The 14677-nt window shown below is 33.0% G+C and overlaps 1 protein-coding gene across 2 annotated transcripts in view; it reads left to right on the forward strand.

The window, feature by feature from the left end:
* The first annotated feature begins 608 nt into the window (after positions 1 to 608).
* The window catches only part of LOC139517620 (galectin-4-like), a 28928-nt gene continuing 14859 nt past the window's right edge, over positions 609 to 14677 (forward strand). The window contains exons 1-3 of one of the 2 annotated variants that reach the window (XM_071308864.1): positions 609 to 724; positions 3743 to 3834; positions 12809 to 13013. In XM_071308864.1, the coding sequence (XP_071164965.1) occupies positions 713 to 724; positions 3743 to 3834; positions 12809 to 13013 (309 nt within the window). In that variant the 5' untranslated portion in view covers positions 609 to 712. Of the gene's footprint in view, positions 864 to 3742; positions 3835 to 12808; positions 13014 to 14677 lie in introns of both variants that reach the window. The other variant, XM_071308863.1, reaches the window with a different exon arrangement.

A 14677-nucleotide genomic window follows, 5' to 3' on the forward strand; every position in this document is an offset into this window, starting at 1 on the left:
ATGACCGTTTTGCCATGTGATATACTGCGAGGAACAATATTCTTCAATATTAGTGCAATAACCACTGGTACCTGTCTGAAATATCCTATATACCTTAATATAAGGTATAATACTAGTTAGTGTAATACTCCAAGGGTACTTAGGAATTTTGTTCAGAGACAAGTTATTCACGGTGGCAACAAGCCCTTTGACTGGTGAAATACCTCCAAAAGACGCGGATTTTCCTCATTATCAACTTGCACTCGCATTGGCCTTTGGAAACGATAAAATGCGATGGACAATATTTATACTATAGAACAATAATCCTTTTATACTATAGTATCAAATATTTCAGCAACATTTATGATACTTCGTCCAATTCCTGCAGCTACCGACATACATTTAATGCAATATCTTGATAAATCAAACATTCAAATGAAAGCTAATAATTTGCTTACTTTTATAAACTGAGATTAATTACGATGTAAATTTAGACTTGTGAAACAATTATTGATTAGAATGCATGACTAAGTATTTTTCATAATAAATTAACAAAACTCGTACAGCCCTTCACATGATAATTATAATATTTTTCGAATCCGATACTGTAGAAATATATATATTTAAAAATGAAATTCCCATTTCAATTTCCTTGTGGACATTTTTGCATTGATTTTTACAAAAAGGAATTGGAGGTTACACAAGGAAGGAATTTTGTATGTTATAAACTAAAATGAACAATAAGGTAAAGTAGGTCTTTAAAGGAAAAACAATTAGACTGTATAAGTAATATATACCATAATATTAATTGATCAAACAGAATGGAAAACAGAAAGTTAATTTGACAGAAAACCATGTCGCTTTTGGGAAATGTGATAAATCCAGTAAGTTATGTATTCTAAACTGCATATTTTTAATTTCCCCAATATTTTTGGAAACATAATTTCTTATTTGTTTTAAATCTATAAGTATTATTTGTTTTACACTATGTTGTGGTCATTAATAGAATTGGAACAATATGTAAATACAAATGTATGTATATTATCTATAGACCTAACTGTATATCTATGATATTTATTTTAAGACCTTCTGGTACTGAATGTCAAGTTTGATTTTGTAGATTCTCTTCTTTAAGCATTTTAAATATTAATTTACAAGACTTTGTAGGTTACCTATGGTCTGTCGCCCTAGCTTTGTGTGTTGACACAGACTGTAAGCTCCCTATCCATGTTATTAACTAGCTAGAATTCCATTAGTCGGTAGATGAAAAAATCTTATTTAGTATGTTTTATGCCCGCGTCACACTGTCCCGATTTTTATATACGATGGACACCCGAATGCGAAAATTGTAAGTTCGTACGAAGTTGGTCCCGATCTCGTTAAAATACCCAAAAGTGACCGAAGCAAGTACGATGAATAACGAAGTCTATACGATGGTGCCGAAAATATATTCGATAGCAAAAGATGGACATACGAAAGTTAACCGAAGACGGGTATTTAAGCTTCATATGGATTACGAAGGCTACACGATGTATTACGATGCTGGCGCGATGGCCATACGATGTCTAAAAGACGTCGTGTACAGCTTACGATGCATTTAAATTATATGCCGAAGGCATCACGCGTTTTAAATTGTTTGAACAATATTGAATATATATTATATTGTACATTTAATTTCTGGTTTAATCTTAAGACGGAAGACCGTGGGCTCCTTGAAATAGCATAATACACAGGAAATTGGTTGCTCATTTTTTAACCTGCCGGTTCTAAAGACAATATTAAAGGTTTTTCCAGTTACTGAATGTTTTGGTTGATTTCTAAAAAAATAGTTAATGTATCAAATATGCATATTCAATTTACCATTTTCTGCATGTGTCATATACAAATATAGTGTTCATATTTGTCCCCTATATGTTACATATGAGGGGATGCCACGTTCGGCATTGCCTTGTTTGAACTGTAAAATGTGTGCACTAGTTTGAATAATCACCCATGTTTACTGATCTATCTTAAAGGTAAGGTAATGGGTTCATTGATCCCTTTTATTCAAAAAGAGCTCTTTCCAGGAGAATATCATAATTATATAGACAAACGGAAGGATGTGGGGAAAGCAACAAATATCGCAAAATATGACATATAGAAAACAAAATGGTTATGGAGTAAACATTCGTGTGACAACAACTCAGACGATACATAAAAAATCAGAATAATGAAGAAAAAGTTGGTTTCCCTATATACGTGTACCTGCAGTGTTGGTGTACGAGGCGCGTTTATGATTTTCATTATGTTACTTAATATGAAAAATTGACAAAAAATAATATTTTACTTGTAAAAGTAAATCCTGAGCCTGTAATAGCTGCTCTTCTTGTTCCATTTGAATTAATAGAAACAACGCTGTCGCCTTTCTTGTTCTCATAGAATCATATGATATGAGCTCCATGTTTTGTGAACGTCTTTCTTAACTGTCGCATTAGACTGACCAGTGCATATCGCGCATGGTACTTTAAATGTATTTTAGCGCGAAAATTAACTTACATTTAGCTGGATTTATTGCCGTCGTAGTTCCATCTTGTCGCCTTCGTACTTTTATTCGATGGCAACACGACGGGATTACGAGGTCTTCACGAAGTCGTGTTGCCATCGTAAGACCTTCGTGTAGCTTCGTGATTTATTCGTGTAGACATCGTAATGTCAAAACTGCCCGATGGAAACGATGGAAACACGAATGCAATACGATGTTCAAAGATGCATTCCCGGTGACATTACGATGGTGAGGATGGTGATACGAACTCAATACGAACCCTCAACATCGGACGCACCTTCGGGGATTTTTTAACATGTTAAAAAATTTAGAACCCTTCCCGAAGTTGTCCCCGAAGGCTAGAAAAAGTGGCCGATGGTTCTACGATGGTTAAAGATGGCACTACGAATAGCCCGATCTGGATACGATCAGTCCCGATTTTGAAAATTTCCATAATCGTGTTGCCATCGGCGTAAAAATCGGGACAGTGAGACGCGGGCATTAAGGATGGTGTATGTAAATACGGTTGAACAAAAGAAAAAATCAAGTTTTGGTATGGTTAACAATGAAACATATAAAATCATTGCGATGAATACGGTTAGGTATTAACGAAGACTGGAATATTTCGACATTTTATTCTTTTTATCAAAATACATAATTATTAAACAAATCTTTTTAAAATATTGCGTCGAGGAAAACTGCTGGATAAAAGAAAATTTCTAAGTTTCGAAACATTGAAACCAAACTGAATGTGTGAATCTTTGTTGACTGCATTACTACACACACTGTATTTGTGGATCTCTATTTGTATTGTTTAATAGAGTACATTTTGGGGATATCCCATTGAAAAACATAGACATTCATGCCATTAAAAAAGGACGAAAAGACACAGTTTTCAAAATACCGAACACTTACAATTGAACACATGAAACCACACGAAAAATTTGGGGTACGCTCAGGTTTTGAGACAGAATAGCAATATGAAAAATAAGAAAGTTTAAGAACAGGTGATTGGATACGTCAATGATTACCAACGACAACCAGACAAAATTAAAACTCTATAAAACACAAGTCAAAACACACCAAACATATACCGGTACCTAGAGGTGAACAGACACACGCCTAAAAAGGTAAACACAAATTACCTTTTATGCTCCAACAGGTGAATATGGTATCATTAAACAATTCTTGACTAACATGTAATCTAGGAATACAGATAAAATCAGAAGTTTTACATTTCAGAGTGTCACTAGTATTGGGAGTATTCCTGGAGGAAACTTGATTCCTGGAATTCAAATTGTGGTACAAGGCGTTGCTCCAGCCCATTCAGAGGGGTGAGTATGAAACAATGATCAACAAGTGTATGTCAATGAAGAGATGTTTTAAACAGACAAAAATAGCAGACGCATATTAATGCGAACAAACACTCTTAGATTTGACATTAATAATAACCGATATTAGAGTTTGTTTTATCTGTCTTAATGTGACTTTCAGCGGATTAAGTACAGTGAACAAAAAAGCTGTGTTTTTGCTGTGCATGTACTGGTCTTGTACCATGGATTTGTGATTGTCTTCGATAAATCGTTAATTTTCCTTTAAGAGTTTGGTGTTGAAAGCAGATCCTAAACATTTTTGGACACCAGCGATTTTGATATTGGTATTGACACCTTCCATAATTTTGGAAACTTTATGTTGATTTCGAGTCGTGGTTTTAGCTTTTTGTGTTGTTGTGTTGTGGTCACTCTTTTTCCTAATTAACTCTATAATACAAGTACATTTTTGGAAAAAAATAAGCGGTACCAATGAAACAAGAAAACCGTAGCAAAGTATGATGCAATTCATGTACGCATGTTTGAACTGCAAGTACTCATACAACGGTACGGTGTATTAAGATTTATGCTACTTGTATTTGTGCTTCGTTCCTAACTTTTGTCAAACTATTTACAACTAATGTTTACCGTTTTTTTTTCTCGTGGTGTTCTGATATACCACTGTCCCTCACGTGAAATTCACATTAAAACTAAATTATACGTGCAATACAAGTGAACTCAGTTCATATGAGTTTTGTGTGAATCTCATATGCAACTCACGTGAATTTCTTTTTTTTTTCTCGTGAAATTCACGTGAATTGTTAAAATTGCGTGAATCAAATAAAATCTATGAAATTTCAAATTTTATTAAAATCAGAAAAAAATACTAATTTTTAAGCTCACTTGGCCCAATGGGCCAAGCGAGTTTTTCTTATCACTTGGTGCATGTCCGCCGTCGTCTTCCGTTAACCGCTTTACAAAAATCTTCTCAACTGAAACTACTGGGCCAATTTTACAATCATCATAAGGGTAGTACATGTACCTTGTTTTAAAAATGTGTCCGACGCTGCCTGCCAACCAACATGGCCGCCATGGCAAAAAAATAGAACCTAGGGGTAAATACAGTTTTTGGCTTTTATCTCTGAAACTAAAAGCATCTAAAGTAAATCTGACATGGGATCAAAATGTTTATCAGGTTGAGATCGTTGTTCCCTGAAATTTTAATTTTAATCAGACAACCTGTGGGTTGCTGCCCCTGAATTGTAATTTTAAGGAAATTTTGCAGTCTTTGGTTATTATCTTGAATATTATCATAGATAGAGATAAACTGTAAACAGCAATAATATGTTAAGAAAAGTAAGATCTACAAATAAGTCTATTGACTTTTTCGCCAGTTATTGTCGTAAATGTTTGTGTTCTTTAACAAATATCAATTCCTAAAACTTCTGAAACAAAGGAGGAGGTTCAGTAAGACCTTTTTTGGCCCCAAAATATAGCAGTTTTACAAAATTGTTAAAATGTAAACCTTTAGTTATTCATTGGACAGTAGAATGCTTCTGCTACATAAATATGGGCTGTTTTTGACAATACAATGCACATATATCCGGTACTAGCACCATTAAGCTATGCTAAATTACTGAAATCCTCATAATTCTAGCATTTTAGTTAAATTTTAGACGGTTTTCGTGTAAAACGAAAGTGTCCGCATTCGTGTTCATCCCTAATATTGAAATGTAAGTTGTATTTTATGATAATACATAACATATATAAAGGTTGAGGATGAACACGGATGCGGCCACTTTCATTTTTACCAAAAACCATCTGAAAAGTGACATTTTTCGGCATATTAGGTAGATTTTTCATATTTGAGCTTGAATCGGATCGTTTTTAATGACTAAATCTGTTAAAATCTTTCACATAAACTAATTAATTAAAAAAAAACAGACACTTAAGTGTTTAAAAAGTGGTCAAAATCTTTCGTCAGATGAACCTGAAATTTGAGGCCAAAATCGGTCCTTACCGGACCTACTCCTTTAACCGAACTTGGCCAGAATTGTCAAGGCTATCTTGTTTAAAATATGTGTCCGATGACCCCTCCTGCCAACCAACATGGCCGACATGACAAAAATTAGAATATAGGGTTAAAATACACTTTTGGCATATATCATTGAAACTAAAGCAAAAGTATAGTGGTTGCATTATTTCATGCATCAATTGTAACAAAATATATCACAATCTAACGAGCCTCTAGTTAATTTGTAAAAGCTCACGTAAAGTTCATGTGAACAACATGAAAATATCCACGAGAGTTTCACCTAAATATACAGTATTAGGTCAATGCCAGGAAAATATAAACTTTTTTGTATGAGGCTGAGAAACTGGGGAAGGGCGAGGTTCTACCGAGCCCTTCCACAGTTTTGCGCCGAGTACAACAAAAGTTTATATTTTTATAACATTGACCTAATATTGTTTTCATACTGCAACTTAAATTAATACATTGATAGCTTTTTAAATCGTAACACAAATGTCAAACTTATTTTCATCCCTTAATGGACCCCCGATTGTGGAGAAAGTGTTCCATGATGAAATTGACATTATACAAAATATAGCTATGTTCCTACATTTAGGAAATAAACACAACTAGTTGCAGTATAAAAGCTCGTTTGAGGTGAATCTAACGTGACATTTTCACGTGAATTAAAATTCATATGAAATTCTTGTGAGCATGTTTTTTCCTGTGTACATTTTCATATAGCAACTTTATAAACAGCGCATACTGACTAGTCTTTCTTTAAATTTGTAAAGAATTAGAATATAGAGAAATACATGTAATGTATACTTTCATAACAACCGGTAGATACTTACAAACTGTACTGTAATAGATCATTTCATTTCCTTATACTAAATTCGAGGAATTATCTGGAGAAAAAACCTTTTATAACTAAAATATGCATTAGTTTCTGTTTCCCTCTATGTGTTTTGTGTATCTATACTGTACACCAGTTACGTTTCAGTTAGAACAAAAATATGTTAAAAAAAAAAGAAAAAAACTAAGATGGGTAGGTCGCTCTTTTCCACTGCTGTATTTTTAAAGGTATATTTGTTTTTTAATTCCACCAAACTCGTAGAACAAAAAATGAAAACGTTACCAAAAGATGGACAATAGATATAATAAGATGTCGTAAGAGTGGCCACGAGACAACGCTCCATCCAAGTCATAATTTGTAATAGCAAATCGTTAGTCTAAAGGTCAAAGTACGCCGTTCAAAACATTGCCTCGGCTCACATCGAACAGCAAGCTATAAAGGGCCCCAAAAATGACTGTCTAATGTAAACCCATTCAAACGGAAAAACCAACAGTCTAATCTATCTTAAAAAAAAAACGAGAAACGAGAAACACTCACTGGGGTAAAGCTGATGACCGTAACTGCATTCACGGTCATCCCAAGATGTCGGATGAAAAATTAGGTCAGTTTCTGTATTGTCTGTTAAAGTGTTTCTATATCATTTTCTTTACAAATCATACATTGAAACGATGTAAATTTATAAAAGAATCACTCGGAAATCACTAATTACTTCTGAGAAATGTGCATGAAACGGGAAATTCGATTTGAAAAAATCGCCAAGATGACCGTAAATCACAATCGAGATGACCGTAACAGAATCAGCGATTCATAACAAGGCTGACCGTAACTGCTTTTAAGATGACCGTAATTTGTAAATGATGACCGTAACTTTTAAAGGATGACCCTCAATTCTAAGAAATATCCGTATTTATATAACTATCTTTTTGTATCAAATGATTAATCGTGTTGGTATACACATATTAATATGAGAGTTTTATCCTAAAGGTAGAAGAAAATAAGACGTGCTTCAAATGCAAAGATTACCATATGTATCTTTTTTACAGTAGAGTGTTTAATTTTTAAAATGAATTTGCCAAAAGACATGCAAATGAACAGGAAAGGAAAACATGCTACAAAAGCGCGATAAAATGACACCTTACAAGCATAATGAAAAAAATGCGGTGCACAGTTCAACTGCTCGGCATAAGTTTTTTGTTTGTTTCTGGGATTCCTTTTAATGAGATATAATAAATACACATTTTTAAAAATGCCAAAAAAAAATGCATGTACACCCATTGATATTATATCGTCTTTCATTTTGTCGTGCAAATAAAATAACAGAAATTTTTTGAAAATATCATTCGAATAAACTAGTGAAGGTGAGCTCCAGCAAAGTAGATCCTTAAAATAGTATTGTACGAAAAGCGTATCACAAGGCAAAACGTTGTAAATTTGTATAGAATAGAATAGAATAGAATATTTTATTTACCAAATTAGGGCCCCAGGAGGGCATATGATACAGACAATATTATTATAAACAATAACATATATACAATGTATACAGAAATGTTATTCATACAGTCAGGATTCTACTTCTTCAAAATTATCTCCCCATTACGCCAGTTCATGCTCACAATCGTAGAAATGGAAGCCATTGTAGGGATGACGCTCTGCCAATTTTGCTCTTGAAAACTGATAAATTTATCCACATAGCACCATTACGATCGATCGTTATATGTCAGTTATATTTTAAAAGACAAATGTATCTACTAGCTAATGAGCATTAGTTAATGATCTTGTCTGCATTGATTCAACTTAAAAATATTGTCTGTTCGGATGTCAGATGGAATTTTTGAAAATTCTTAAGCATTTAAAAAAATTCTAATTAAATATTTCGTGGAAGGGCAGACTAAACAATTTTAGTGGTTGAAGATTATAAACCCTAGTTATCACACACAAGAAAATCATATTTTTTCGAAGATATCCATTTTCATCATCCAAATTAAAAGACTGTCGTCAAGTACTTTTAGAAAAAAAATAGCTATTCGAACACACCTACTCTGTTTTTGTGATTCATTAGATAGGTATCTCACTTGACTCATATATTTCATCTTTTCGTACTGTCATTTTTTTACGTTATAAAGTCAACCTGTAGCTTTGATATATAATAATGATAGAATCTGAAGCGAGATGCTATATAAAATACTCTTGCTTTGTACGTTTTAAAGACAAAATATACACCCAAACATGCCCTAACATAAAAAGGTGCACTCGATTTTTCTCTTTTCGATACAATCGTTACCTGTTTTGGTGAATTTTTTCTTGATTCACATAATGGAAGGGCAGACACTAAAATTTCTGAACTATAAGATTGATATGTTCTCCGTCCGTGATAAAAAAAAATCGGAGGTTATGCATTTTCTACATCCAACTTATAGATACTATATATAATAAAGAAGATGTGGTATTATTGCCAATGAGACAACTATCCAGAAAAGGCCAAAATGACACAAACATTAACAATTATAGGTAACAGTAAGGCCTTCCACAATGAGCAAAGCCCATACCTCATAGTCAGCTATAAAAGGTCCCGATAAGAACCATGTCGTCGACTTGATATCTTATTGTTTTGCATTACTATGTAATAGATACATTGAAAACTTATGCAAATGGTGTTTTTAAAATAAGAAAATTGTCGTTTTATTTGTTTCTATTAACTTTTTAGAATTTTGTTACTATATCAAACATTACAGTTAACATTTATCGCTTTCTCGATACATACAGAGCTTCGATTCTTTTGTTCTATTTCAAAAGTGTTTCCGCCTGCATATACCAAGACAAATTAAGATTTTAATCTGCTTCCTCTGGAACCATACACATGGGCTCGATTACCAAATATTCGTATGTATTATTAATGTTTTTAATGCTCCATTTATTGGCATTATGTTTTTCTTGTCTGTGAGTACGTTCGTCCGTTCGTCTGTTTGTTTGTCCAGCTTCAAGTTAAATAAAATTGAAACTTAGTACACATTTTCCCTATAGTATGATCTTTTTAATTCTAATGCCAAATTACAGTTTTATCCCATTTTCATAGTCCACTAAACATAGAAAATGATAGTGTAGATGAGGCATCCGTGTACTAGGGACACATTCATGTTTCTTCAAATTTTCGTCGTATCGCTGTCAATTTGTGTTAAAATTTTAACGTCGATATCAATAAATATTTCATTGTTTACGAGAAATATGCAATTTACTGTCATTGTTATAAATCCTAAATATGGCCAATTATATTATAGTTTAAAAAAAGAAATTTATGAAACATATTTATATCCGCTAACCGTGCCCCTATTGAGATCGACAAACTCAACAAAAAAGCTTTGAATACAATACGGATATTTCTTAGAATTGATGGTCATCCATATATAAGTTGCGGTCGTCCTATATAAATTACAGTCAGTCTTTACAAATTACGGTCATCCTTTGCAAGTTACGGTCATCTTTTTACCAATCACGGTCATCCTTGTTTTATGTTACGGTCATCTTGAAAATATTTTGATTATGATTTACGGTCATCTTAACGATTTTTTCAAATCGAATTTCCCGTTTCATGCACATTTCTCGGAAGTAATTAGTGATTTTCGAGTGATTCTTTTATAAATTTACATCGTTTCAATGTATGATTTGTAAAGAAAATGATATAGAAACACTTAAACAGACAATACAGAAACTGACCTAATTTTTCATCCGACATCTTGGGATGACCGTGAATGCAGTTACGGTCATCAGCTTTACCCCAGTGAACACTTACGAACCTGTACCACATCAACAAATGACAACTACTGAACATCAGATTCATGACTTAGGACAGGCCAAAGAAAACTATTCCCAGAGTCAAAGGCTAGATATTTTTGTGTATAGTTGTACTTCCACTACATATTTTTCGAAAGCAAATATATAGTTATCTGTTTATTCATCTATGAATCCGTAAACATATCTTCTGGACTGAAATATTCACTTTCCATCGCTTAATTGGAACGAAACTAATATAGACGAAGGGTAAAGGAAAGGGGAAGAAGCCTATCGATTTTGAAGTTAATAGGTCGTCTTTACTAAAAACATGTGTATTTCCTGATAAAATCTTGGTTTCCCGTGTTTTATCAGAAAAGGAAAAGACTTTATTTTGGGATGAAAAAGACAATGTTCAAAGTCGTTGAACCTGTTTGATAACAAAGATATATATATTTTTAAACATTGGTTTAATATCACCTTATAGATGGATGATGCAAGTAGATAACAAAAACTATCCATTTTAAGGTGAGCTGTCTAGGTCATATCGGAAGCCTTTCGATTTCCAGGCCATTAGATCAAAAGTCAATACACTGATCAAACTTCTTCATTATCTTAATTAGAATTTAGAATGTCTGAAGTATGGCTTGAAGCTTTTCGGGAATTATGCTAATGGGGTTGTGGTACAAGATATGACGGCTAAAACAAGGGCCTCAAAAAATTGTGTTTTTTTTTGTATTTCCAAGGGAATGGGAGAAGCATTTATAACACATGACAGTTGAAATTTCATCCGCATCTTTGTTTCTAGATAAAATCTTTTGAAATACAACTTTTATCTAGACAAATATGATGCCTTGGCTTCGCCGCATGCATGAATATAGTTCAGCTAGAAGTTATTCTGAAGTATGATTTGAAATGGATGCGTCTATATTTTTTTGATATCCTTCACCATAGCTTTGTTTTATTCCTTAATGTATGACAATTTAGTTGTTAAAAACCTTTCAAACTTCATAACTTAATTTTGCAAAATTAAAAGTGTAGGGGGGTAATACAAAACATGAAACATCAAGATATTGTGGCAATTTTAAAGATTACTAAATCAAATTTTGACAAATTACACATCCTCAGTATTAAGTTCAAAGTTCTTTATTTTCCAATTAAGGGCCCTGACGAAACATAATGACAACAATACACAATTACATTCTCATTCATAACATAAAGATAAAATGAAGATAAAATTAAAATTATAATTCTCATAAAGAGGACTAAGATAATATCATAGAATATATATAATCACATAGAATATATATTTCACATAGAATATCACAACATAAAACAATTTTTATTGTTATTATTTATATAAGATATTTTAGTTCTTTCAAAGTTTCATATCTTTGATTTTACTGCCATGCCAGAGTGGCAATAAAAATAGTTTAATAATTTAATAATTCCATCATACAGTTTGCTAACAGAGGTTCACCTTGTCTCTTATCCACAAAAGCAAGTTGAAGGAATAAATAATACAAGTCACTATAATGGAAAAGAGACCAAGGGCAAATGCACTTGGACATGTTAGCAAGTGTGATGTTAGATACCGTCTTAACCTCCTCGTGACTTGTGCACAAAAGTATTTTTTTCCCTTTACTTTAATTCAAAATTCACCAAGTGATGATACTAAAAGGTTTAGGCATCCAAAATTATATTTACAAATGCATATGTATACATATTCAACACTCTATCATAGCAGTAGCAGGTGCAAGTGAAGTCCCACTTCTCCCTAATGAGTATGTTCATGTTTATGTACTAACAACCTGTATATTATAAAGTTTCTAGCTTGAACACTGAAGTAGGAGTTTGCCGCCGAACAAACCACATACAAACTACCAAACCCGCATTTTATTAAAAAATTACAAAGTTTAACATTCTACATTTTGTGGAAAATTTTTAAAAGATCCTAAACCTTTTCGTAAATGTGCTTACACCCTGCATTCTACAAATGTTCTAGCTTGAAAAGGGTATAGGAGTAGTCAGCTGGACAACATACAAAATGTGTGTTAGACAACTCTATGTGGGATGGACGATTGAATAGGGAAAAATGTGTCCCTCGACGTTTTTTTGCTGAGGCATAACTTAAAAAATCGGCAATGTATGTATTAGTTAGCCAGGGACAGAATAACCCCTGCCAATAGTTTTATGGTGGATGAAACCTCTTTGATAAGACCTTTATTTTATTCTTATCAATATTGTTATAGCCATGTGTCCTGCTATCTCTCAGTAAATACTAGTACTTAGTATTTAGCTACAAGGGAAAGCTGCCTGCACTTGTGGGCATTTTTTCAGTTTATGATTTGTTTCATGCATTTTAGGTTTTCAATCAATTTGTCAAGTAAAATTAGTGACAGTCGACGTGATATAGCGCTGCACTTTAATCCAAGGTTTAATCAACGCTGTGTTGTTAGAAATTCGCTGAAAAACAATGCCTGGGCTGAAGAGGAAAAAAATAATGGAATGCCGTTTAGAAAAGAGGCCCCCTTTGAAATCGCTATCGTAACTGATTTATATTGTTATAACGTAAGTATATAAAATTTAAAAAAAAAAAAACGTCTTGCGTTAAAAATAACAATGATGATCTATATGTAGTCTTACATTCTGTATAATTCGCCCAAAAGGCAAATATAAAATGGAATTATAAGAAGAATCAACTATAACATATAGAATAAAAGATTTACCAACACAAAATAAAAATACATGTGCAACAAAAATAAAAAGAGTAGGTCATGATATTGGTTACATTGTATTATCAAAATCAGTTGTGGAAAATGAATTTTTGATATCAGTGATGGTACCAGCTATTGGTGTTTGGTAAGCAGAAGAGAGATACAAGTAGTTGAATAGGAAGGTTCAATAAAAAAGGAGTATAATGAGTCTTTAAAAATTTTCCTCCTCAGCCACTGAAATTGCATGCCCAAATTAAACCAAAGATTTCTATATTTATGTCTTATATATAAACCATGGAAATGTCCTACTTGTGTTGTTCGGACTTCCTATATTAACAGCGTATATAATCAATGGAAATATCATACTAGTGTTGTTCTATTTCTAGCAGCGTATATAATCCATAGGAAAATCTTGCTGGTGATGTTCTAATTCTAGCAGCGTATATAATTCCTGGGAATATCCTGCAAGAGTTGTTCTAATTCTAGCAGCGTATATAATCCATCGGAAAATCCTGCTGGTGATGTTCTAATTCTAGCAGCGTATATAAATCCTGGGAATATCCTGCAAGAGTTGTTCTAATTCTAGCAGCGTATATAATCCATGGGAAAATCCTGCTGGTGATGTTCTAATTCTAGCAGCGTATATAATTCCTGGGAGTATCCTGCAAGAGTTGTTCTAATTCTAGCAGCGTATATAATCCATGGGAAAATCCTGGTGGTGATGTTCTAATTCTAGCAGCGTATATAATTCCTGGGAATATCCTGCAAGAGTTGTTCTAATTCTAGTAGCGTATATAATCCATGGAAATATCATCCTAGTGTTGTAATAATTCTAGCAGCGTATAAAATCAACGGAAATATCATCATTGTGTTGTTCTAATTCCAGCAGCGTATATAATCCATGTGAACATCCTCCTGGTGTTATTATAATTCTAGCAGCGTATATAATCCATGGAAATATCTTTCAAGACGGTTGTTCTAATTCTAGCAGCGTATATAATCCATGAAAATATCATCCTAATGTTGTTTTAATTCTAGCAGCGTACATAATCAATGGGAAAATGCTGCTGGTGTTGTTCTAATTCTAGCAGCATATATAATCCATGGGAGTATCCTGCTCCTGCTTTTCCAATATTAGCAGCGTATATAACCCATGGGAATATCCTTCTAGAGATGTTGTATTTTTTGCTGATTAGATTGCATATATGTATACATTAATGATTTGTATTGTACAATAATGCATTACATGCTCATATTTTACCCATAAAAAGGTACGTTTCCGACATTTATACCGAATAAGGTCCATTAATGTTGAGGGCCTACATATAGTTTTATGTGTGTATTATCCACGAACTATGGTAACTTATAATATTTAAATAGGGAAAAAAACAAAAAAGATAACAATTCTAATTTAATTTAAAAAGTAAAAATACTGAGCTCCAAGACTGCAAGGAAATTTCAAAACAGAATTAAAGTCCTTTGTCAAATGGCAAAACCAAAAGCTCAATCACATCAACA

Source organism: Mytilus edulis, chromosome 3, assembly GCF_963676685.1.
Source record: "Mytilus edulis chromosome 3, xbMytEdul2.2, whole genome shotgun sequence".
Classification (NCBI taxonomy): Eukaryota; Metazoa; Mollusca; class Bivalvia; order Mytilida; family Mytilidae; genus Mytilus; species Mytilus edulis.